The sequence below is a fragment of the Anabrus simplex genome, chromosome 1, assembly GCF_040414725.1.
Source record: "Anabrus simplex isolate iqAnaSimp1 chromosome 1, ASM4041472v1, whole genome shotgun sequence".
Lineage (NCBI taxonomy): Eukaryota > Metazoa > Arthropoda > Insecta > Orthoptera > Tettigoniidae > Anabrus > Anabrus simplex.
The window spans coordinates 1,520,225,090-1,520,249,543 of NC_090265.1; the positions used below are offsets into that span (position 1 = coordinate 1,520,225,090).

General features: G+C 36.6%; 1 protein-coding gene across 1 annotated transcript in view; it reads right to left on the reverse strand.

Moving 5' to 3' along the window:
• ndl (serine protease nudel) overlaps nt 1-24,454 on the reverse strand; it is a 437,329-nt gene that overhangs the window by 272,440 nt on the left and 140,435 nt on the right. The window contains exon 7 of the mRNA XM_067138020.2: nt 1,330-1,457. Within this exon, the coding sequence (XP_066994121.2) occupies nt 1,330-1,457 (128 nt within the window). The remainder of the gene's footprint in view (nt 1-1,329; nt 1,458-24,454) is intronic.

The following is a 24,454-nucleotide window of genomic DNA, read 5'->3' on the forward strand; positions in this document are numbered from 1 at the left end:
GGCAGAGCTGTTGAGGATCCCACCAGCGGCATCGCTGATGGACTGAACATACATACATACATACATACATACATACATACATACATACATACATACATACATACATACAATGTTGGAACAAACCATACAGTTTAGTCTTGCATCATATAGTAAATAGATAGTAGACAACTACTGACAGTTGTATACATCAGAGACAGTGGAATTTTAAAAACACTGACCACAGTATTCAGAGAAATGTTGAAAGTTAGGTCATGTAGAAGTCTAGGTAGCTGCTTCCATCATCAAACTCAAAGTACAGTGGAACCTCAATTATCCATTCCCGGAACCTACATTTTCCCAGATCATGCGTTCAAATTACGTGGTCCCGCGAGCATCGTAATTAAATCACGTTTTAAAAATTCAACATTATCCATTCCTCGAAGAAACAATTTCCTGTATCAACCGTCCAGAAATTTCAGTCCCATCAACGCTAAATCCTTGATCAAGCGTTCTTCAATAAACTGTATCTCAGGAAAGGACAACTAGGGCATATTTATGGATCTTGGCGTTAACGCCCCGTCATTGCGATAATTAGAGCCAAGTACTGGAAAAGCGATCGGCAGTCAACTTGCATAAGGGATCTTAGTATCGAATTCGGGTGATATTGTTTAGAGAATCTCTGAAATTATAAAGCGGAAAGTGGCCACAATAATTGTAAGGAAATACAGAGCATTTTAACAGCTCTACTTGAAGAAGGAACGAGTTTCGTCAAATGTTTGCACTTATAAAACGTCCACATTATGTCCAGGGTTAGATGTTTATATTGAAACATAGGCATATGCAGTGAGTTCTATGTAGATCCTCTGTATTCTACATGCTATAACTACATCAGAGCTGTAACTGTGATAAGGAAATGTTGTTTATTATTAATATCAGGAGTGGGTAATAAAATCACTGGAAAACCAGGAGGATATTCAACATTTCTGTATAAGGGAAAGGTCCATTTGTGTCATAAGTGCAGAAAGGATAATATTTAGTTTAGTTTAATGCACTGTGTCCTGTGTCTCACCACTAAACTGTCTACATCCATGACAAACAATATCTGAAATCTACCTTCCTTTCTGAGATTCATTCATTCATTCATTCATTCATTCATTTATTTATTTATTGCTGGACCCACTGTGCCCATGTTGTATTTGCAAGTCATAACAATGTGTGTACAAGTTCCGAAAGTTCACTGACTAGCAACCTTCAGTGCATGGGCACTATTCATCATAGCACTGGTGAAGCTTTTAGCTCAATAAGATCTACATAATACTTGTTTGTAAAATCTAGAAAATTGTAACTTACTTGACCAAAGGACCAACTTCTGCTTCACATGCATTTCTTGCCCACATGTCTGCATTTGTACACACAGGATACCAGTGGCCTTGCCAGTTACGGTGTAAAAATCCACTGCTATAGGATACTAGAAATGTCTGAAACAGGAAAAGAACTATTAGTACTCAAAACAGGTGGTGCTAGTAATTAATTAGGGATTGAACTTGGAAGGATGTTTTGTTATCTCAGTAGCTTCAGATTTGACTAAACCACAATTTGCATCTCTACCAAGAAACGTGATATTGTTTTCAATGAAAAGAAGAAGGGCAAAGTTCGGTGACTGTTAGTTACTACTAAATGTCAGAAGAAAGAATGGCTGCATTGGGTCACACCATGCAAGTCCTGAAAATACTAATCTGGGAGAGAGGCAAACCGCTACTGGCGCCACCACCTAGCCTTCTAGCTGCTATAGAAGTCTGGGAACCCACTCTGACCAATTCATATCATCTTGGCACAGGGTACTGAATAGTAGTTAAAGTGTCAACATATTCATAATGCCAACACAGTGCAACATCATGGAAGATCATATCTTATAGTAGGCCAAGTAACATGTTACAAAGTATCAGTACAGAAAAATATATACAAAAAATCCATAAAATTCAAATAAAAACACTATACACATCATAAAAATGATTGATTAGAGAGATAAATTATTAATTACTACAAATAATAACCATAAACATCACAAATGTACAAGTTGCCAACAATGGACACAGCCAGCAAATAAAGATTTTTAAATGTTGAAAGCTGGTACATAACTAGGAATAAAAATGTAACAAAGTCAATGAAGCAACCTAGTTCTGTAATTATTTGTTGATTGGGTGCACAGTACAAAGAGCCAAATTTTTTCATTCAGCAACCCTGGTCGGTCATTATTTTTCACCCCTGTTGTGTGGCAAAGAGCAATTCAAACTCTCATAAGCATGAATTAAATCTATTTCAGAATAATCCCTAATCTCTACAAAATAAAGCTATTAAAGTGAAATTTATCTTATATTTTTATAAATTAATTTAACTTACCTTTTAAATGATTACAACCAGATCACAGTGCCTTCCACTGAGCTTGCCCCACCCATGAACTTGATTATAATGTCATTGTACTCCATACCTCACCGAGCAAGTGGCTGCATGATTTGGGTCATGTAGCTATCAGCTTGCATTCGAACCCCATGGTTGGCAACCCTGAATATGTTTTTCCATGGTTTCCCATTCTCACACCAGGTAAATACTGGGGCTGTACATTAATTAAGGCCACAGTTGCTCCCTTCCACTCCTAATCATTTCTTATCGCATTGTCACTATATCAGTATTGGTGCGATGTAAAGCAAACTGTAAGAAAGGAAAAGGAAAAAAAATCCTCCATACCTCTTACCAGTCCAGATTCTATGCAGAGTACAGCCACAGCATTCAAACATTCATTGGACATTGATAAACAAAGGTAATTCTCCACTCAGACTATTGAGGAGGATTGTTCTGTGGTGGAGCAGGTGGCAGGAATGCAGAGTAATATCTTATTGGTGATTTAAAATTGGAAGACACACCTTTCATTTTTTATTCATGTATTAGAGCACTTATTTCTAAAATTGCCGTGAGTGGCTGAGACACTCATCAACAAACCGAAAAAGTGAATGTATTTTCAACATTTGAATGACTCATATCTTGCAGGTTTTTTCACATTTGTTAGGATCAATAACCATCAGCTTTCTCAAGAAAGAAAACTCAAGTTCTTGATAAGCCTCTTATCATTTCTCTAGTTCTACCTTCAGTTAATCCATAATTGGGAGATACGTTTCAATTCAAAATCATTTTATGACCCATTAGTTCAAGTGTGTCCACTTCAGTAACTTGTGAGGATTCATCAGGTAGCATTTTTCTTTGATATTTTGCTTCACTGTATTGTCATGTTGTAATAACCCAAACTTATTTATGGTAACTTCCTTAGAGAAACAAACATGTCAAGAGAATTGATAACAAATTCAATAAGTGCAATATATCTTTACTGCAATGTCAAGATCTATCTGGACAGACTGGAGTTTAGCACTTGTAGCACTAAATATTCAAAGAACTGCACTCCATAATGTTGTCATTATAGCTGTTTTGAGTCATTCCAACCTGTTTAGTAAATCTTTAGCTTGCTGTTGCTTAATTTGTTGTTCTGAGTTGTCTTCCTGTATTGTTTTTAGGACAAACATCACTTCATTCCAGTTCCAGTCAAGACTATGACATACTACTTCTGTCACAGACCAATGTGTATCAGATAGTTGTTTTAGTGTTAAGTGATCTGGTTTCAATAAATGTTTACTTAAAATTTCCCAGTAGTGGGTAGATAAAAAAATAAAAAATAAAAAGCATGAAGTCTCTGAAGAGTGTGAAGAAAGTGAGATTTTTCTGCAACATACTCCAGCACATTGGCCAACTAAATTCAAAGTGTGAGCAGTGTAGGGGATGAATGAAGCCAAAGGACTGACTGATTTAATTCATCCTTATAAACCACTATATGGGCTAGACATATGAACACATTGTTGTAGGACTGTCCCTGGCAATTTCCAATGCTAATGGCATATTTTTCTAGCAGACAGTAAATGACATTTGCAAGTTCTTTGGATTTATGTCTAGGATTAGGAGAAGAAACCTCGCCAGTAGCACACCAGCACCGAGGTACCTTAAAACAAGTACTAGTTGGTCAATATGCAACATAGCTCATTTTGAATCTACTCTTCTTCTCCTGCTTCTTCCTGGCTTTTCCCCAATCACTTGGGGTCAGCAGTGATGTTGAATCTACTATTACTGAATAATATTTTGATAACTTCAGTTGCTTCAGTATTTCTCTTACAACTTCTTCGCCCCGTGATAGCAAAAACTAGTCATAAATTGCTACTGATAGGTATGAAGTATGCCCCCTTACCTGCATTACCAAGGTGTGAAATATATTTGGACAAAAAGGGTCAAACTTGGTTAATAATTCCTAAGTCATCATTTATTGACTATTATGGGAGAACCAATATATGTATTACTTCCCTTATATGTAAGTGCATGGCTGCTTAGCAATTTCACTACAGTTTTTTTTTTTTTGCTAGGGGCTTTACGTCGCACCGACACAGATAGGTCTTATGGTGACAATGGGATAGGAAAGGCCTAGGAGTTGGAAGGAAGCGACCGTGGCCTTAATTAAGGTACAGCCCCAGCATTTGCCTGGTGTGAAAATGGGAAACCACGGAAAACCATCTTCAGAGCTGCCGATAGTGGGATTCGAACCTAATATCTCCCGGATGCAAGCTCACAGCCGCGCACCTCTACGCGCACAGCCAACTCGCCCGGTATTTCGCTGCAGCTACTACTCTCTTTAGTAGGCTACTTCTCCCAGTATCTAAACTTCTCATCAGCAAGAGATGTACATTTTTCATCAATTCTTCCTAGAGCAGAGCCCATATGTTCGATACTAAGTATAAATTACATGATTTATGACAGCTAGAATTTTCATGATCACTAATCTATATATATAAAATAACTTGTCCTGACTGACTGACTGATTCATCATCGCCGAGCCAGAACTACTGGACATAAAGTAATTACATTTTGGGGATACATTCATATTACAATGTAAGTACTCACTATGGGAGAATTTTTGGATATTTTGTCACTAATAAGGTGAAAAGGGGGTGAATTTTTAAAATGAGTGTATTTACATCTCGAAAACTGAACAGATTAAAGACATAAAAATTGGTATTTGGAATCTACTTTTAAAATAAAGAAACATGTATTTTTTTGTTTTTGGAAAATCCTATTAAGGAGGGTGAAAAAAAGTGAAAAAGGGGATGAATACCTTTCATGTGGATACTTATATGTCAAAAAGTGAAGATGTTAAGTCATGAAAATTAGTATTTGAATCTCCTTTAAAAATAAAGAAACACATACTTTTTGTTCTTGGAAAATTTACTGGAGGGTTAATGAACAGGAGTGGCAAAAGGGGTAAATTCTTAAAATGAGTATATCTCAAAAACATAACATGTTACAGATGTGAAAATTGGTATTTGGAATCTCCTGTAAAAGTAAAGGAAAACGCAATAATTTGTTTTCTGAAAATCCACGTAAGGGGAAGTGTTAAAGGCAGTAGATTTTTGAAATGAGCATATGTACAGTATCGAACATGTTTTTTTTTGTTTTTTGTTTTTTTTTGTTTTAGGAAAAATCCTGTTAAGGAGGTGAAAAAAGGTGAGAAAGTGGTTGAATACCTTTGTCAAGATACTTATATCTCAAAAACTGAAGATGTTAGTCATAAAAATTGTTATTTGGAATCTTTAAAAATAAAGAAACACTTTTATGGAAAACCTATTTAAGGGGGGGGGGGGGGCGGGAAGGAGTGACAAAGGGGGTGAATTTTTAAAATGAGTATATTTCAAAAACAAAACGTGTTACAGGCATGAAAACTGGAATTTTAAATCTCTTTTAAATATAAAGTAACACATACTTTATCCCTTAAATGTGCAATTTTTTTAATTTCAAAAATGTATTTATTTTCAGTCACAATTATGATAAATAATCACCAAATAAAAGACAAAAATTATATTTTCAAAATGAATGTCAACATATAAGTATTTTCCTTTGTTTTGCACATATGCAAAGCTGTGCAATTAAGTACATAACCGTACAGGTTCAAGTTCATGAATGTCCTAAGTTAAGCAACAGTTTCAGCGATTGATTTTGGATTTGTTGGTCTCAATTCACACTCTACTCCAGCTGGTTAGCATGGAAATCCCTGAAACAATTCTTTTCCCTGTTCAAGCAGAGGTTCACTTTGCATTTCTCACACGTGATGAAGGTGTAACCCTTGCATAAAGGCATCTTACAAATTGTTTCTTATTCCACAGGGGCCAATGATCGTTAGAATCTTTCCTTACGTCAATCGATGGAATTGATGATCCTCGAAACTTTTTTTCTGTTCCTCAACGAAATCTGAACTTGGTCCACCTCGCCTAGAATTCTTTTTTCCAATTTTACACAGGGTTTGTGTAAGATCAATGCGAAATTGTTTCTGGTTGAGAAGCTTACCACTTGCTTGATTACATTCATTTACTTTCCTGTACAGAATCCAAGCATTTATACCAGTTATGTCAACCAAGTGGAAAAACAGTCGAAAATACCTTTTTCTCGACTTCATTTTGTTGTGATGTCTTTCCACGTTGCTGTCAAGCAAGTCCACGTTACCCATGTGTTTATTATACACTGGAACAATAGCTGCACAATCAATTTCAACGTGTTCCTTCTTTTTTCTGTCATATCGCATGACTTCTGTCTTTGGAATTTCCCCTACAAATGTTGATAAAAATGTCACATTGCAGTTATCCTTGAATGTAACACATGAAACATCAACAGAGTCAATACAAGTGGAATATTCTTCCGAAAATCTACGAGGTTTATTTTTCATTTCTTGATCACTTGGAAATTTACAATTGGGTAGTCTGTTTCTTTGCACAGTTCCAACAGCAAAAATACCTTGCTTGAAGAGATGAACTACTAGAGGTAGTGACATGTAGTACCTATCAAAATACAGTTTGTAGCCTACATGTCTTGGTATTTCACGAGCAAGTCGAACAACAACATTGCCACTCGCTCCTAAATCAGGTTCACCATCAAGTCGAAATTTTGCATCATTCTCTTGCCCACTGTATATTTCAATCTTGTGAGCAAATCCCATGTCTCCACACAGCACAAGGAGTTTATATCCCCATTTGTGCGGTTTGTCCTTCATGTATACTTTCATATGATGTGTTACTTTTGTTGCACACATTTGTTCATCAACTGCAAGCCTTTCACTCATAGGGACAGATAAAAACTTCTTGTTCAATTGATCAAGTACAGGACTAATTTTATATAACTTGTCATGATTATCATCACTAGATTTGGGTTGCTTTGAGTTGTCATTGAAGTGTAAAAAGCGGCGTAGCTTTCCAAATGACTTTAGGGACATTGTCTCTTTTACAGTATCTACACCTACAACTTCATTCCAGTAATCCCTCACATTAGTAAGTGAAGACACTGAACTGATAATGCAAATTCCCAGAAACTTCTGAATGTCAATGTGTTGCATTTAGGCTTTTGTTGGGATCAACTTGGCAACTGTACAGGTTAGTCTCGTAGGCAATCTTTGCTAGGATGTCGTCACTAAAAAAGTATTTGAAGAACTGATATGGTGACTGTAAATCCATAACATCATCTGGCAACACTGAATTTCAAACGAACTCCCGGTTTCTTTGTGAATAATCAAAATTTTCTTTCTTCCACACAACTGGCCTACGTTCCATTTTATTTACAGTGTTAGTTTTGTGTATTTTACTTGATACAGATCCTGAAGAACTTGCATTTATACTTCCTGAAGACTGTGCTATTACTTCGTTGTTTTCATATACAACTGTGTGTGCTACTTGAACTAGCATTTATTCCATTTGCATTCAAAACAACAGTCCTGTGTGTTTCACACATTTGTTTCCTATTCTCACCTTCCTCAGAATCTTCTGAATCTGGGAGAAACTGATCAACATGAATACTTGGGTCATTATCACTATCGTCACTTTCCAATCCATCTTCACTTTCAGATGGACAAACTAATGCCATAATATCCTCATCCGTAACTAATTTCTTCACACCACCATCAAGGAAACTCAGTCTGTTCATTTTTACTACTAATAGTAAAACAACACACTAAAACTGCGAAAGTCACAGACTGAATACTGGTTCAGCACATCCTAACCTCTATATGAGTTACGATAGGTGCAACTTTGCACATATGCAAAGTATATAATTATGTCATTATACAAACTCCACGGGTATCAAATACGGTCAAAACACTTCCAATGTCAATAATAGGTACACATTTAGTAATACACAATTTTACACTCCAGTAGATGATGCTACAGTTCATCAGAACTAACACAAACATTGCCTTGTGAAAGAAGATATAGAATCCAGAGATGCATAACAAAGAGAGAGCATTACTGCTTCACTAGTGCCATCTAGCCACTTTACATCCATGGCACATGCAAATGCACATCTCTAAGAATATACAAAAGGGAAATAACATTACCATACTTTCAAAGAGTAAGCATAGCTAGCTTACAAAATCTCCTTTGCACATATGCAATGCTGCGCATTTAAGGGTTATGTTTTTGGATTAATAACTTGGGGGGAGGGGAAAAAAGGACAGAAAGAGGGGCTGAATTATTTTTATTAGGATACTGGTATCTCAAAATCTGAAGATAATACATATGTGAAAATTGGGTTTTTATAATCTCCTTTAAAAATAAGGAAAAACATATTTTTTGGTTTTTGTAAAATCCACTTAAAGGGGGTGTAAAAAGGACTGAAAAGTGGTTGAATTATTTTTATAAGTATACTTATATCTAAAAAACTGAAGATGTTTCCTAAAAATAAAGAAACACACATTCTTTTGTTTTCAGAAAAATTAGTTTAATTCTTTGTATGAGGATACTTATATCACAAAATCAAAGGATGTTAAAGAAGTGAAAATTGGTATTTGGAATCTCCTTTAAAAATATACAAACACACATTTTTTGTTGTGGGGTAGGGAATCAACTTAACGGGGTGTAAAATGAGTTGAATTTTTTTTATGAAGATCAAATAAGAAGTGCACTTAAAACAACACACTCCTAAGGGGTTTTGACTGAGGAATGAGGAATGATGAAAAAATATACGTTTATATACTTTTGAATTACAAAGTTAAAATGTCAACACAAGGTTTAAACATTTAACCACTCAGAGATTTAAATGGGGGTTAAGATCCGGAAAAAAAATAAAAATCCTTCCTCTGAAATGGTTGAACATACGAAGACAAAATTCAAATAGCGGTACATGTTTTAAATCCTAGGCGTGAAATAGAAATATTTTTGAACATTCCACAGCTAAAGTTTCAAATGAGGTTAGCTCTGTAAACTAAATTATTCATCCCTCCAAAACTGTTTGGCGAACAAAGTTGTAATTTTATGAGAAGGGTCTTCTTTCATGTCCTTCATGTCTTTCATGTCCACCATATACCTCAAAACATTTCTCCGCTAAGAGGTTTAGATGGTAGCTGACACTCAAAAATACAAAGTCTATTCTTCTGAAACCATTTCAGGCACGAAATTAACTTTTTTTTATGAAGGGTTGTCTTCTATATCCTAGATGTTAATAAATATTTCAAAACATTCACCCCTTAAAAAAGTATTCATTCCTCCATTACTGTTCGACGTACAAAATTGAAATTTCACAGGTTAGTCGCTTTTACGTTTTAAATGTTAAATCAGATATGCTTTAAAACATTCGAATTCTTCTGTATGGGGTTCAAGCGAATGGTAGATTATAAAATAAATAATCATTCCCCCAAAACCATCTGACATATGAACTGAGGACATATTTTACAGGCTCAGCTGACAGTGGATTCTCCAAAATGTAAAACTTTGAATAATAATTTTCATTTTAAAGCTGTAGAGAAGCACAGGTATCTTGCTAGGATGACTATATGCATGCTTTCAGTCACTGAACCCTTCTGTGACAATCACTGAAGTCCAAACAGTCAGTCTACATGGGGCACAAAACAGCAAACCAGCACTTGCAGAATATATTAAGTAACCTCTTTCACTTTCTCACCATTAAGTAACTACCTGCTAAAAATATTTTTTGTCAAATATCCAGTTATGGATACATAACTTAATTTTGAGTTTATGAAATCCTGATCAGGTAAATTATGCACAGCATCTTGTTTTACAACATAATCACATGTGACACTGTTTATAATCCATAAAGCGTTCTTGTCAGTTGGCTCTAATAAGTGCTTTTGGTAGGTTTAGATGGTATTTTCCCTGAATTTATCAGATATATTGGGAAGCAGGGGAAAACATGGCTCAAGAATTTCTTCATCAATCCTTCCTAGAGCAGAGCCCCCATGTTTGAAACTAAGTATACATGATTTATGACTGCTAGAATTTTCATGACAACTGATATGACTATATACATGCTTTCAGTCATTGAACCTTTCTGTGACAAACACTGATGACAAGCAAGTTATTTACAGTTAAAAATGGACTACCTGAAGGATCTGTATTAGCCCCACTTCTTTTCAATTTCTTCACCAGTGACCTGCTTGACACCATCAGCAAGAAATTCTGCTATGCTGACGACTTAGATATTGCTGTCCAAATTGTCACATTAGAAAAACGGGAAAGCATTTTCTCCAATGACTTGGGAACCTTGAATGACACATTCTACATGAAGTGGAGACTTTGCTCAAATTCAGCCAAGACAGGAGTATGCTCATTCCATCTGTGTAACCAAATAGCTCACCAAAAGTTCAATGTTGAGTACTCTCAACCAAAGAGTTAAACATAATTTCAACACTAAATACCTTGGCATCACCTTAAACCGTTCTTTAACATAGAAAAACTACCTTGAAAACACAAGTCAGAAACTCAATTCACAAAACAACATCATGAAGAAACTAGCCAGGACTACATGGAGAGCTGATGCACTATGCACTGCCACCCTCACCATGGTTTATCCAGTGGCTGAATAATGCGCTCTCATGTGGCAAAGTAGCATTCATACAAAAAAGATTGATGTCAATCTGAATGAATGTATGGGAATCATAACAGGCATTATAGCTAATAATGCCTGTTATGATTCAAAATCCACCCCAGTCCCGTGGTTACATATCATCAGTAATATACAACCTCCATGACAGTATAGTGTGTTTTTAAGAGTAAGAAAGATACTTTGGTACCACACAGTGGTGTGTGGTGTACCGTCACATGAAGTGAATCATATGTTTGTAGCATCCAAGTAGGGTAGGGGACAAACATACTGTATGATCTACCACAGGCAGCATATAGTAAGGGTGGGAAACTACGAATAGCAATTAACAGCTGTAGCTCAGTTATGATCCATATGATCCAGTAGACAACTACATTACTTACAAAATACATTATCACCCCCACCCCCCCCACCCATTTTTTTTTTTTTTTTTTTGAAGCAGAGTGCAGCAGGGACCAAAGAGGGAAGTACAGCATCCAGGATGCAAAGGCGTGGATAGCGTTAATAGGTAGTGACTTAAACAAGGAAAGATTAAGAGTGTTAATTTTCCAGAACAGCACCCTTAAGACAATATTTGTCAGATAGTATATTTAGTTTCACTTTCTCTCTCTCTCTCCTCTCTAATGAACTAGAGAAACTGGGATATGACTTTTGATCCCAGTTTCGATGACTGTGAAATCCTGACATTCACCTCCAAATGGTAGAGAGGGGGCAGCGGTTGTGTGTGTATATATATTATATACAGGTGGCTAATGAATTCAGGGACCGAGTATCTCCAGGTATAAGAAGACCACCTTCTACCAAATGCCAATGGCCTCCTAGGAGAGCGGATGATGGGGTAGAAGGAAGGGCACTCTCTTGCCCTTGGAGCGAGAAACTACTCCTAAAGACAGAAGAGCCACTAGATGGCCAATGGCATAGGATGAGGAAGGGAACAGGAAACCACTCCATTAAAAACCTGAATGGGTATCTCAAGCATTGACTGGTTGAGAACCTTGGGCGGTGCACCCACGCTGAGTAAGTGTATCTGCTAAAACTCAAGAAATACTATACATTATAACCATTCTAATAGAAGGGATGAGGACGAGTACCTGGCGCCTTAAGACTTGGAGTGCTCGGCTAAGGTATGGCAACCCTGACAGAAAAGTCTCTGGCCCTCCAGGTTGGAAGTTGCACATAGGGTTGATGGCTCTATTGCATAAAAAAAAAAAGGTGTTACAAATATCTCACATTTGCCTCGGATGAATAAGACTGGATATCAAAATATGATGACCCTGCAATGGAAATCGGCTTTACGAATAGGAACTTTGAATGTAAGAACCCTGTATAAACCTGTATCCTTCAAAATCCTCAGTCAACAGTTGAAGAAGTATAGAGTGGGAATTGCTGCAACTCAAGAGACTATATTATTAGGTTATGGTATACAGGACATGGGGAAGTAAATACTTTTTAGGAGTGGTAAAGAAACTGGTCCTCACGAATTTGGTACTGCATTTTGTGTCCAAAATTCACTAGTATCATCAGTGCTGTCCTTTGAACATATAAATGAAAGACTATGCTATTTGAGGGTACATTCTAAATGGTTTAACATATTACTGGTGAACTGCCATGCCTCCACAAATGACGAGGATAATCACGTTAAAGACTCCTTTTATGCGGATTTGTTAAAACTGTGGGATAAATTACCCAAACATGATGTCAAAATCATTTTGGGTGATTTCACTGCAAAAGTTGGAAAGGAAGGAATTTTTGTGCCAACAATAGGAAGGGAAAGTCTGCATAAAGAAAGTAATGATAATGCCATTAGACTAATCAATTTTGCTACATCCACAAACATGAATGTGTGGAGTACCACCTTCCCACATAAGCAAATACATAAGGAAACATGGTATTTGTGTGACAGTAAGACTGCCAATCAGACAGATTATGTATTAATTGATAACAGGCATAGAAGCTCCATAACTGATATCAGAGCTTACAGAGGAGCTGAGATAGGATCTGATCACAATTTGATTATTGCTTCTGTTAAAATTGAAAACCTCTTGTAAGTCACACACCAAGGAAAGATGCAAAGTTGGCACTGAGAAACTGAAGCAGGAGAATGAAAGATTAAAGTATAATGTGGAAATTACAAACAGATTTGATATCCTGGGAGAAGATTCTATTTAAGACATTGATGAAATAAATGATGAAGTTTGCGAACGAATGTGGAATAACGTGAAAAAAATCATGACAACAGTAGCAATGAAAGTGATACCAAAAGGTGTTAGTAAGAATAAGAAATGGTTCAATGAGGCATGTCCAGATGCAGTTAATGATGTGGCAATATGGCATAATAAGTGGCTGCAGTCTAATAAGTATGTAGATGTTGAGGAACTATACAGAGAAAAACAGGAAGAATGTAGTAAATTAATTCGTAGAAAGAAAAAGGTCTACCTGAGACAACAAATAGAATCAATCCAAGATGACTACAGAAACAGGAACATCTGCAAGATGTATGGAACTGTCAACGCAATTAGGAAAGGATTTCAACCAAGATCGAGTATTATGAGAGATAAGTCTGGAAATTTTATTGCTGATCAGGGAAAATTATTAAATTACTGTAAGCAATACTTTGATTCCTTGCTGAATTGTGCTTATCCAGAAACATGTATTGGTAAACCATCTAGTTCCCCGTCAGAAGAACAAATACCAGAGCCATCACATCAAGAGGTATTACACAAAGTATTATATGTTTAAAAATAAAGCTTCAGGTAGTGACAACATTCCTGCCAAGCTTATTAAATATGGTGGAGAAAGATTACATAAATACATACATAAGATCATTCTAAGGATATGGCACGATGAAGTTATTCCAAAAGAATGGCTGGAATCACTTATTGTCTCAATTCATAAAGGAGGGGATAAGGAAGAACTTTAAAATTATCATGGTATATCTCTTGTAAACACGGCTTTCAAAATTCTGTCTTTTATTCTTTTACAGCATTTAAAACCATTTGCTGAAAATGTTATTGTGGACTATCAGAACGGTTTTTGTAGTAACAGATCCACTTCAGACAACATATTTGCAATTAAGACTATTAATGATAAGGTGTAGGAACACAAGGAGTCAGTTCATTATCTCTTTATAGATTTCTTCAAGGCATATGATTCAATCCATAGAGAAGTGCTGTGGAACATCATGATGGAGTTTGGCTTTCCCATAAAATTAATTAACTGTGTTTGGGTGTAATGTTACCTGTATTTTGCTCAAGGGCAGAAAATCAAGTTCATTCCAGAATAAAACTTGTCTGAGACAAGGGGGTGCACTATCTCCTTTTCTATTTTGCATTGCACTGGAGAAGATTATCAGTAAATTAGCTCTTGTACCTGCTAGGAGACAACATAAAGTCCTTGCATATGCAGATGATATTGTTCTTATTGGCTGCAATGAATTAGAAATTAGGCAGTTATTTGTGGAACCAGAGGAAATGGCAACAAAAACTGGCTTATGGGTAAATGATAAAAAGACACATAACATGGTTGTACAGAGACTGAATCATGGGGAGGTTGCCAGATTGCCTTTGAAGATTGGGAAATATGTATTTAAAAGAGTGGAGGAGTTTAAATTCCTTGGTGTATTAATCGATTAGCAAAACCAAAGGCAACAGGAACACCAAGCTAGAATTAAGAATGCAAATAAGACATTTTACTTTATGAGCGATTGACAAGGAATTGAGAAACATGATAAATGTAATGTACAAAGATTGCTACAGTAGTGTGAAGACTACAGTTGGGGCATCAGAATGGTTTAGAATTGAGAATGGACTAAAACAAAGAAGTGTGTTGTCACCCTTACTGTTTTTAATGGTGATGGATGACATCATGAAGGCAGCAATAAAAGATTAAAGTAGGAAGAAGAATGAAGGTAATGTTTGCAGATGATGTGGTGATTTGGGGCAAGTATGAAGTGGAGGTACAAGAACAGTTAGACGCAATAAATAAAAATATTGAAAAATGGGGATTGAAGATAAATGTGGAGAAGAGTAAAACAGTGATGATTAGTAGAGGCAAGAAGGAAGGAAAAGGAATTATCAAAGTGGGAGATAAGGAACTGGAAGTAGTAAAACACTTCAGATACTTGGAAAGTGTACTGTTATTTAACAGAAGAAAACAACTGGGGAGTGCTTTCAATCAACAGGTGAGAGGACTAGTATGGAACAAGGATATACCAATGAAGGCTAAAGAAGTTATGTATAAAGCTTACGTTCCTATAATGACATATGCAGCAGAAACTTGGACAATGACTCAGAGAGATGATAACAGAGTACAAGCAGCTGAAATGAAATTCCTGAGAAGTATGGTACAAGAAACAAGGAGTGACAGAATAAGAAATGAAGATATACGGAAAGAACTGGGAGTACAGAAATTAAAAGACAAACTGGAACAAAACATATTGAAATGGTTTATGTCAAATGGATAAATGAAGTAAGACTACCAAGACGAGCACTGGAAGGATGGATGACAGGGAAGAGAGGACGAGGAAGACCAAGAATGCAGTGGATGGACTTGGTGAAGAGTAGCATTAGAAAACAAAACATGGATTGGAACATCATGTTGGAAGAAGGATGGTGGAACGACAGAAGGAGAGGAATCCAAGTTTTTAACAAGTAATGCAAAATTGATTATCTACAATACAATCATTCGACCAGTACTTCTGTATGGTTCTGATACATGGAGTATAACCAAGAAAGAGCAGCAGCAGTTGCAAGTCTTTGAGAATAAAGTTTATAGAAAAATATTTGGTGCATGGTTTGATCCTATCTCTAAAAGCTGGCAGAAAAGATCTAATTATGAGATTTACACCCTCTCTCGACAACACACTATAATGGGTGTGATAGAATCCAACAGACTGCGCTGAGCTGGACATGTACTGACAATGCAGGATAACAGAGCACTTTTAGATCTATACAGGGGATCTCTTAATGGGAAAAGACCTTCTGGAAGACCCCAAAGCACCTGGAAGAAGGAGATCAACAAGGTATGCCGGACCCTCCAAATTGATAACTGGGAAGAGCAGGCTCAAGATCAAAAAGGATTGAAGAGGATTGCGAGGTCGGCACGGGAACTTCACGTCCCTCAGAAGCCTATGGATTGAGTGAGTGAGCGAGCGAGTTTCACTTTCTATATCTAGTTGGAACATTGAAAGATGTGACAACTTCAAATTCAGAAAGTAGATAAAGGTAAATAATGAACAATATAAAGAAGCCAAGAATTAATGAATTAAAAATACAGAAATGATTAATTTCCAGAAAAGGGTTCTCTCCAAACAAAGTCCCAAAAATACAGAACGAGAGAAGATTTCATGACCAACATTTACAATTAAGTTACCAATTTAGAGATGTACACATACTAATAAACACTGAAATTAAAGCTAAAGAGAAAAAAAAGGGGGGAAAAGGGGCAGGGAAAGGGGGTATTCTTCCAAACCCTAACAATATGATAAGTTCTACAGGGGACAGGTGCATGACCTTCCTCAAACCACAAAATTTTACAAAGGTATTTAAAACAAAGACTATGCAATACAGATACTAGAAAATTGTAAAAATACATTAATAGCAAGAAATTCCCCAGTGACATTGTACACAAGTTTTTACAGAAAGGGAAGATTACGAGTAGATCAAGCATTCTGAAAACCTTCCGCTAGGTTGAATTTAGGTACTCTGAGGGTCCATACATAGTGTAAGATGATCCAGACAGAAGGTCTAGCTTAAACTTACTTAAACAGAAATGAGTTTAATAGTGAAAATAAGTAATTACAAAAATAATTTGCTAATTATATACAGTAGAATTCCAATAATCCGGCATCCAACAGTCCAGAAGGCCCGATAATCCGGCACCATTCCAGGATTTTTAATGGGTTTTTTTACGTTTGTGACAGTTAAAGCACACCGCATGGTTCGAAACCACCCAGAAGTGTCCACTACATGTCTGCTATTGTTAGACACAATCGGCATAGTTGGCTGTCACCACACACAGGTTCAGTTCATTGTTGAGCACTTTTCGCTACAGTTTTTTCCTTGAGATCTAGGATCCGTATTACAGTAGTGCAGTAGTGTAGTGAACATACATATCAAAGTGCCCTGTGGAAGTTTTCTTGCTATTTAAGCAGTGGCAATGTTCTCGAAACTGAAACCTTCAAGTTCCAAATCAGGAGAGAAACGTAAGCACGTAACTTTGACCATCAACCATAAACTGGAAATCATCAAACGCCTGGAGAAAGGTGAGAATAGAAATACATATCATCAGAAATAACTTTTTTGCCAAGCGACAACGATCTCAAAAACAAAAAGAAATTCAAGATTTTTTTTGAGTCACACTAAAATATTGTATAGTACATTTATGTAAATGGAATGTGTTCAATGAAAATTTGGTGGTGCCCTAATTTTGAGCTAAAGTTATAAAACTAATGCTTCTGTTGATCAACATTTTACTGCAAAACGCCATGTTACAGCTGTTTTCGCTGTACGCCTTAACATATATTGTAGTAAGAAGTACCGCCCGATAGTCCGGCATTTTCGGTAATCCGGCACCGGGCCAGTCCCGATACTTCTACTGTATCATTAAAGAAAGAGACCTGTTGAAAATTGGCAGTATCAGAGATTGCATGTCAAATGTAGGAGGCAATTTTATAATGTAGATATTTACATGAATTTAGCATTAAATCACAATACTCAAGCTGGCCACACCATTTTTTCTCCAACATAAGAGACCAGCTCGCAAGAAAAGTATCTGTGCAAAAGAGGCGAACATGTTCACTAAACAAACAAGTGAAAGATGGAAAAGCATGTCCCACATTCAGAGACCAGAATATGGGGTTCAAAATAAAACAAGTTCAAGTTTCTTTGAGTAGTCCTGTTAGTGTTGATGTGATTTACTGGCTAAGGAACATTCCACAATATTGTGCTATCCCATTCCCTGCAGTAGGAAATTCGCCTTTGTGCAGTATGAAGTAGAAACTACTGGTACTACACAAGAAGAGTGGACAAGGTCAGTTGAACTGATAGAAATAGAAGGAGCATAGAGTAAGAATCCATAGTCCTGGTAGCGACAAGGTCCCCGGAGAAGATGATATAGAACAGTTGAATAGAGTCCTGCCTTCATCAGCAGGCAGACAATGAAAAGTCTCATTCCATGACACACTCGCAGAATGAATGATGAGCAAGGTGTAAGGGTCAGTATATATAAAATTGAGAAGGCTGCATAAGAGGAAGGCATGACACATGGAAAGCAAAAGCAGGAGCAGTTGCATCATTGTAAACATAGAGAGAATATGTCAGGTGACCGGGCAGCTTAGCACAGGTACGAGATGAATCCAGTATATTCTATAGGCAAAAAGCGAGGTTACTGGAGTCCTCAGGCTTAGTTGTGGGTGGAATTGTGAGAATAGAGTTCATAATGCAACACATACTGAGGCAAAGACCATAATTTTGTTTTCATAGTAGATCACGGAAGTTGAAATCTGAGTGGTGAGTCCGTTATAACAGGAAGCAACTATATGGAAGGGGAGAAAGTTACATAATCCTAATCATCCACAGGATCTCCCAGTTCACGAGGTTCTTAATGACCTACCCCCTTCTTGTCTTAAATCAAAGAACCCAATATGCATGACATAACTGGCTTCAATATCCAGAAAAAATTATGTCAAAGCTGAAACTCTGCACTTGTGAAATACCAAGACATCCATGACCCCACAAATGGACTCCCATTTCACCTGAAGAAACACCAGTAGACTAAACTCAACCATTTGAGAACAGGCCATGCTACATAAATGGATACTCTGAGAAACCCCTGCCTGTGACTGCGGAGCCCCTTCCCAGTCAGTGGAGCACACTGTTGAGGAGTGCCCTCTGAGAAAGTATGATTGACCAGCCTGAGATGTCATCAGTGCTACACCTCTCTTCCTAGACTGGCTACAAAAACTGGACATTGATTTGTAAATGTGAATGCTACCAACATTCTTGTTGTTATATATGTATTGTATATTTTTTCTTTTGTATAATTGTCAATCAATCAATCAATCAATCAATCAATCAATCAATCAATCAATCAATCAATCAATCAATCAATCAATCAATCAATCAATCAATCAATCAATCAATCAATCAATCAATCAATCAAGCAGGATTGTTACTCATAGTTTTGGGAGGAAATGTCACTGTCATTAACCAGCAAAGAACTGCTGTAGCCTATCTGTATGATTTGATTCAGAAATATCATCACTTAAGTCAGAAGCAATGGACTTAGAAGTACCAGTTTCCTGGGATGAACGTCTGGACTCTGGTTTCTTAAAAAATAGTTCTAGTTTTGGAATTTGTGTACTTTCTGAACAGTCCTTTCTTTTGCTTATTTTTTTGTACTGTGCACCACTTAATTTAATTCTATGAGCACTCATTCTATAACAGTCACTGTAACTAATCACTAAATCACATGCCAACTGACCAACTTACAATCACTCAGAAAATACAGTGCAACTGCAAGAGTGGAAAGTTCATCTTTAAGCTACTATTAAATAGAATACTGTACCAGGAATGCCTAAGGTCATATTTATTCCTGGGACATAGCTCTTTATTTTATCAAGTATTGGAAATAGCACGGCTTGGAACAGCTGATCACAGCATGTAGGTTAGCGAGACAATGTGAAGCTCAGAGCAAGCGAGAGGAAAGAGTACACATCGGCTGTGATGTAGTCGCCACGTCACCGACTCACCTGGAATATTCTGGATCATTTTAAATATCTCAGCAACCGGTTGAGATATCAAAATTTAAAGCACATCACCTCGAAGCTCATTAATTAGATGTCATCATATTAAAATTTCATGTTAATCGGCATACAGGTTACTGAGAAATCGATGTGGAAAGAACCACAATTTTTCTGCAAGTGAACTGCAGTGGCCTTAACTCTGCATATAAGAGAAAGGGGGTCAACGAAGCAAGATTAGTTATGCATCATAACGCAACTATGGTGGTATGTCGAACCGACATTATACGGGTCACGAATGTGGAACCCTATCATCTGTAATACTGTTCGCCGGACTTGTGGAAAATTTCAATCGTGTGTTGATACTTAGAAATATTCAGTGTGTGCCAAAGTAACTTGGACTTATAAATTTCTCAACCTGTGTTAAGGTGAACTTTAACGTTTAACTAGTGCTACATGAGACTTGTAGAAATTCACAACAGATGATAATGTAATTTTTTTTTGCTAGGGGCTTAACGTCGGACACAGATAGGTCTTATGGCGACGATGGGATAGGAAAGGCCTAGGAATTGGAAGGAAGCGGCCGTGGCCTTAATTAAGGTACAGGCCCAGCATTTGCCTGGTGTGAAAATGGGAAACCACGGAAAAGCATTTTCAGGGCTGCCGATAGTGGGATTCGAACCTACTATCTCCCGGATGCAAGCTCACAGCCGCGCGCTTCTACATGCACGGCCAACTCGCCCGGTATAATGTAATTTGAGCATTTGACCAAGTGTTATTCAGACTTACGAATTTCGTATTTGTGAGATTTATAACTTAGTAGAATTCTTGATGTCTCGAATTTGACATATTTTTGGTGATTAAATTATCGAATGTGATGTATTTATGAAGTCATACAAGATGATTCATTGAATATTAAGCCCATTTTTCAGTGAGTTTAGACAATACTACCATAGTTGAAGGAAACTGACAGTTATTTACTTAATATTCAGTGTAGCAAACATTTAAACATATTCATGTGCGGTTCACTAACTGCGACTCGCACTTCACAATACCATGATACTTAATATTATTCTCAACTAAATAACGCAAATGTAAAGAGACTGATTTTATTTTCTTGAACATAGAATGAACTGTACTATAATCTGTGAATAGTGTAAAGAGAAAAACTGTGCTATGAACTGTGCTGTAAAACAGTATTTTGAACCAAGGACTATACTTCGGAATCCAGAACTGTGCTTTTAATTCAAAGTGTTGAATATCTTTACTCTAAACTGTGTTTTTGAGTTCAATTCAAGTGATTGACTGTGGCACGAACTGTGATACAAACTGTGATACTCAGTGCAATCATTTCTGACTTCAAACAGATAAAGTCATATTAACTCAACACTGTTTAAAAGTCAGTGTCAGTTGAACTTTCTCGTGTCATTATGATCTAACGCATGACAGAGAAATCTTGACCGAGTGATGCTTTCACTATATTAACCTGTACGACATACGACACGGGACAACACGGGAGATGGTACGAGATACGATGCGGGATGATGCAGGAGATGATACTTCATGACATCAGTGGAATTCATCGATGCTGTACTACACCTCATCAGTTCCAGCTCGAATAACATCTCAGGTGATACGAGTGCATTTAATCAATACTATTTGAACTATAAAGACAGTGATAAATCCTGGGGTCATTTCAAAGGTGTTAAATTCAGTTACTAATTCATAATATGACTTTGTGAGTTGATAACTATTTTCAAGTGAACATTCAAAGAACTCTGAAATTCATAATTTTCAGTGATATTTTCTTTTCTTAATATTCCAGTGAATATTCAAAGAACTCAGAACTCCAAAAAGTTTTCCCATAATAATTTTATATAATTGCCCAGTGATAAATATTCTTGAACAGACTGTAGGAATTTCATTAGAAGGACTATAGGTTTCAAGAAGAGAATAATTTAAGTGTTGCATTGAATTTATGAATGATATTTTTTTTTAAAGACTAAGAAATTTGAAAGAAACATCCATTTTCATGAAAGTGATTCATTTTCGTTAACTACAAAAATATTTTGAGATTTTGAAAGTACAAATAATAATTCTTATGAGAAAGGAGTTACTATTAATTTGGTTTTACAGGTGAAATAATAGGATTTTCTGCATCTCAGACAAATTGAATAAAGCTAGTAGTAGAAATGAACCATCTATTATTTTGCTCTGCAAGTACCTTTCTCTGTACTGCCTCCTAAAAACCGCTCACTCCCTAAGACCCATCTCATGCTCCTGTTTAAACATCTTTTCCTGGTATAATACTAGGAGGAATTGTTGACAATATTGCTCTTGTGCAGATGTTCGGTAGTCAAAGCGTACCACCAAGCGCCCAACACTTTTCTCTATGAATTCACCAATAGAATATCAACAATCCGTAAGTTTGAGCTGGGTGACTTTAGCAATTCATAATAACACTTTATTGATGGTAATACCATTTTACATAACAGTAGAGAAAAATAAACAAAACAAAACACACTAAAAAGAAAGATCAATGGAGTATAAGTAAAAAAATATGTACAGATATATACACAGGTTATATTACAAGTAAGCACAGGAAAGTAATAGTCAGTTCTGGAGATTATGTAAGTGATTTCTAAATTTTGACAATGAGCAGTTAAATATATCAATATCCATTTTGTTTAGAGATCTTGACATTCGTTCAATTGGCCCATTGAATGCGTAGTTAGTTCTATGCCAATTTGTAGACAATGTATTCTTAAACCTTGTGTGTCTGTCTGGTACATGTAAATTTTTGCAAGGAGTTGTGGAAAATTCACCAAGGAATGAAGCAATTTAAAAATGAAGAGTGTATCCAATAATTCACAGCGTTGTGACAGGCTATGCAGATTTAAGGACTGTTGTAGGGATGTATAATCAACATTATCATATGAGAATCCTGCTCTAAATGAATATAGATGAAGAAATTTTTGTTGTACTGAATCTAATCTATGGATAGAGGTCTGATGAGAAGGGTTCCAAACAGGTGTACAGTATTCTAGTACAGGGCGTACCATAGATACATACTGTACAGCAAACGATAGCAATTGTTGGTAGCATGCAACAAATCCAGTTAAATTTTGAAACTGGTAACAGTCAGTACCTTATAAATTCGTAGCAATGTAATACATGGATTAGTAGCAATTTATAGTTAACTAGGCTCCATAATATCCAGTGACAGGAAATTATAATCTAAAAAATTAAATTAAATTTCTTTAAACATATTTATGATGTAATTTGCATGAGCTTGAGAATATTTCATGGAAGTTTCTCAGAAGGACTTGTGTGATAAAAATGTTTAGTAGCAATATCGAACTTTAAAAGAGGTTTACCTCGCTCATAATGAAATATGCCAATGTCATTAACCTTTTGGGTACAAACGCCACCCCGTTAATTCTGCTGCCTTGGAGTAACTGCCCTAGTCTGCCCATTGGTAAATATGGGCCTTATAGTACAATCTTATTCTCACCGCTACTTAGAACTTACAAAAATCACTACTGAATACTTTGTAAAATGTTCTCTGCTACTATATTGAATGGTCATTCTTCTGAATTTACTCTTGTGGTAACGTACCAGGTGTCCACAATTAAAGTTATGGTATTCAGCGCAGTACAGCATGGACTGTAATGATCGTAGGAGTCTGAAGTTTTGTAGATATGCTAATTAAGCAATGTGCTTACAAATTATGCCATAAAAATTGTTAGTTCCAAGTTTTGTCACCAGGAAAAAATACGGTGCTCTAAGCAATGGTAGGGGTCATAGAAAAAAAGGCAGGAAAGATCAAACACATGATAATGGTGGTTCTGGAAGGTTTATTAGCATTTAAGGTTACAAAGACTGTTCAATATGGCCTCTGAACTCAGCAACATGCTGCATCTTTAACATGGCATCACTATCAATCAATCACTACTGATCTGCATTTAGGGCAGTTGCCCAGGTGGCAGATTCCCTATCTGTTGTTGTCCTAGCCATTTCTTAAATTACTGTAAAGAAATTGGAAATTTATTGAACATCGCTCTTGGTAAGTTATTCCAATCTCTAACTCCCCTTTCTACAAACAAATTTTTGTCCCAATTTGTCCTCTCGAAGTCCAACTTTATCTTCATATTGTGATCTTTCCTACTTTTAAAGACACCACTCAAACTTATTCGTCTACTGATGTCATTCCATGCCATCTCTCCACTGACAGCTCGGAACATACAACTTAGTCAAGCAGCTCATCTCCTTTCTCCCAAGTCTTCCAACCCCAAACTTTGCAACATTTTTCTACCACTACTCTTTTGTCGGAAATCACCCAGAACAAATCGAGCTGCTTTTCTACATGGTCGACAGTTGCCCACAGCATATCAGGTGAAATCAGAGCAACATGTCGTCGTATGCTAGCCTTTAGATCAGGCAGAAACTGGACATGTCTCTAATAGACACAATCTTTCAAATATCCCCACAACCAGAAGTCACATGGATTTAGGTCAGGGGAGCTCGAAGACCACGCATTTGGAAAATACTTAAGAGATAATGTGGTCGTTACTGAAGGTTTCTCGAGCGATATGTGGTATAGCCCATCTTGCATGAAAATAATGGTGTGATCACAGTTGCGTTCCTGCAAAGCTGGAATCACGTGTTGCACAAGGAGGTCCCTATAACATGCAGACGTCACTGTACATCTAACAGGCCCACAAGGGATCATCTCCTCAAAGAAAAATGGACCAAGAATGAAAGAGCTTGTAA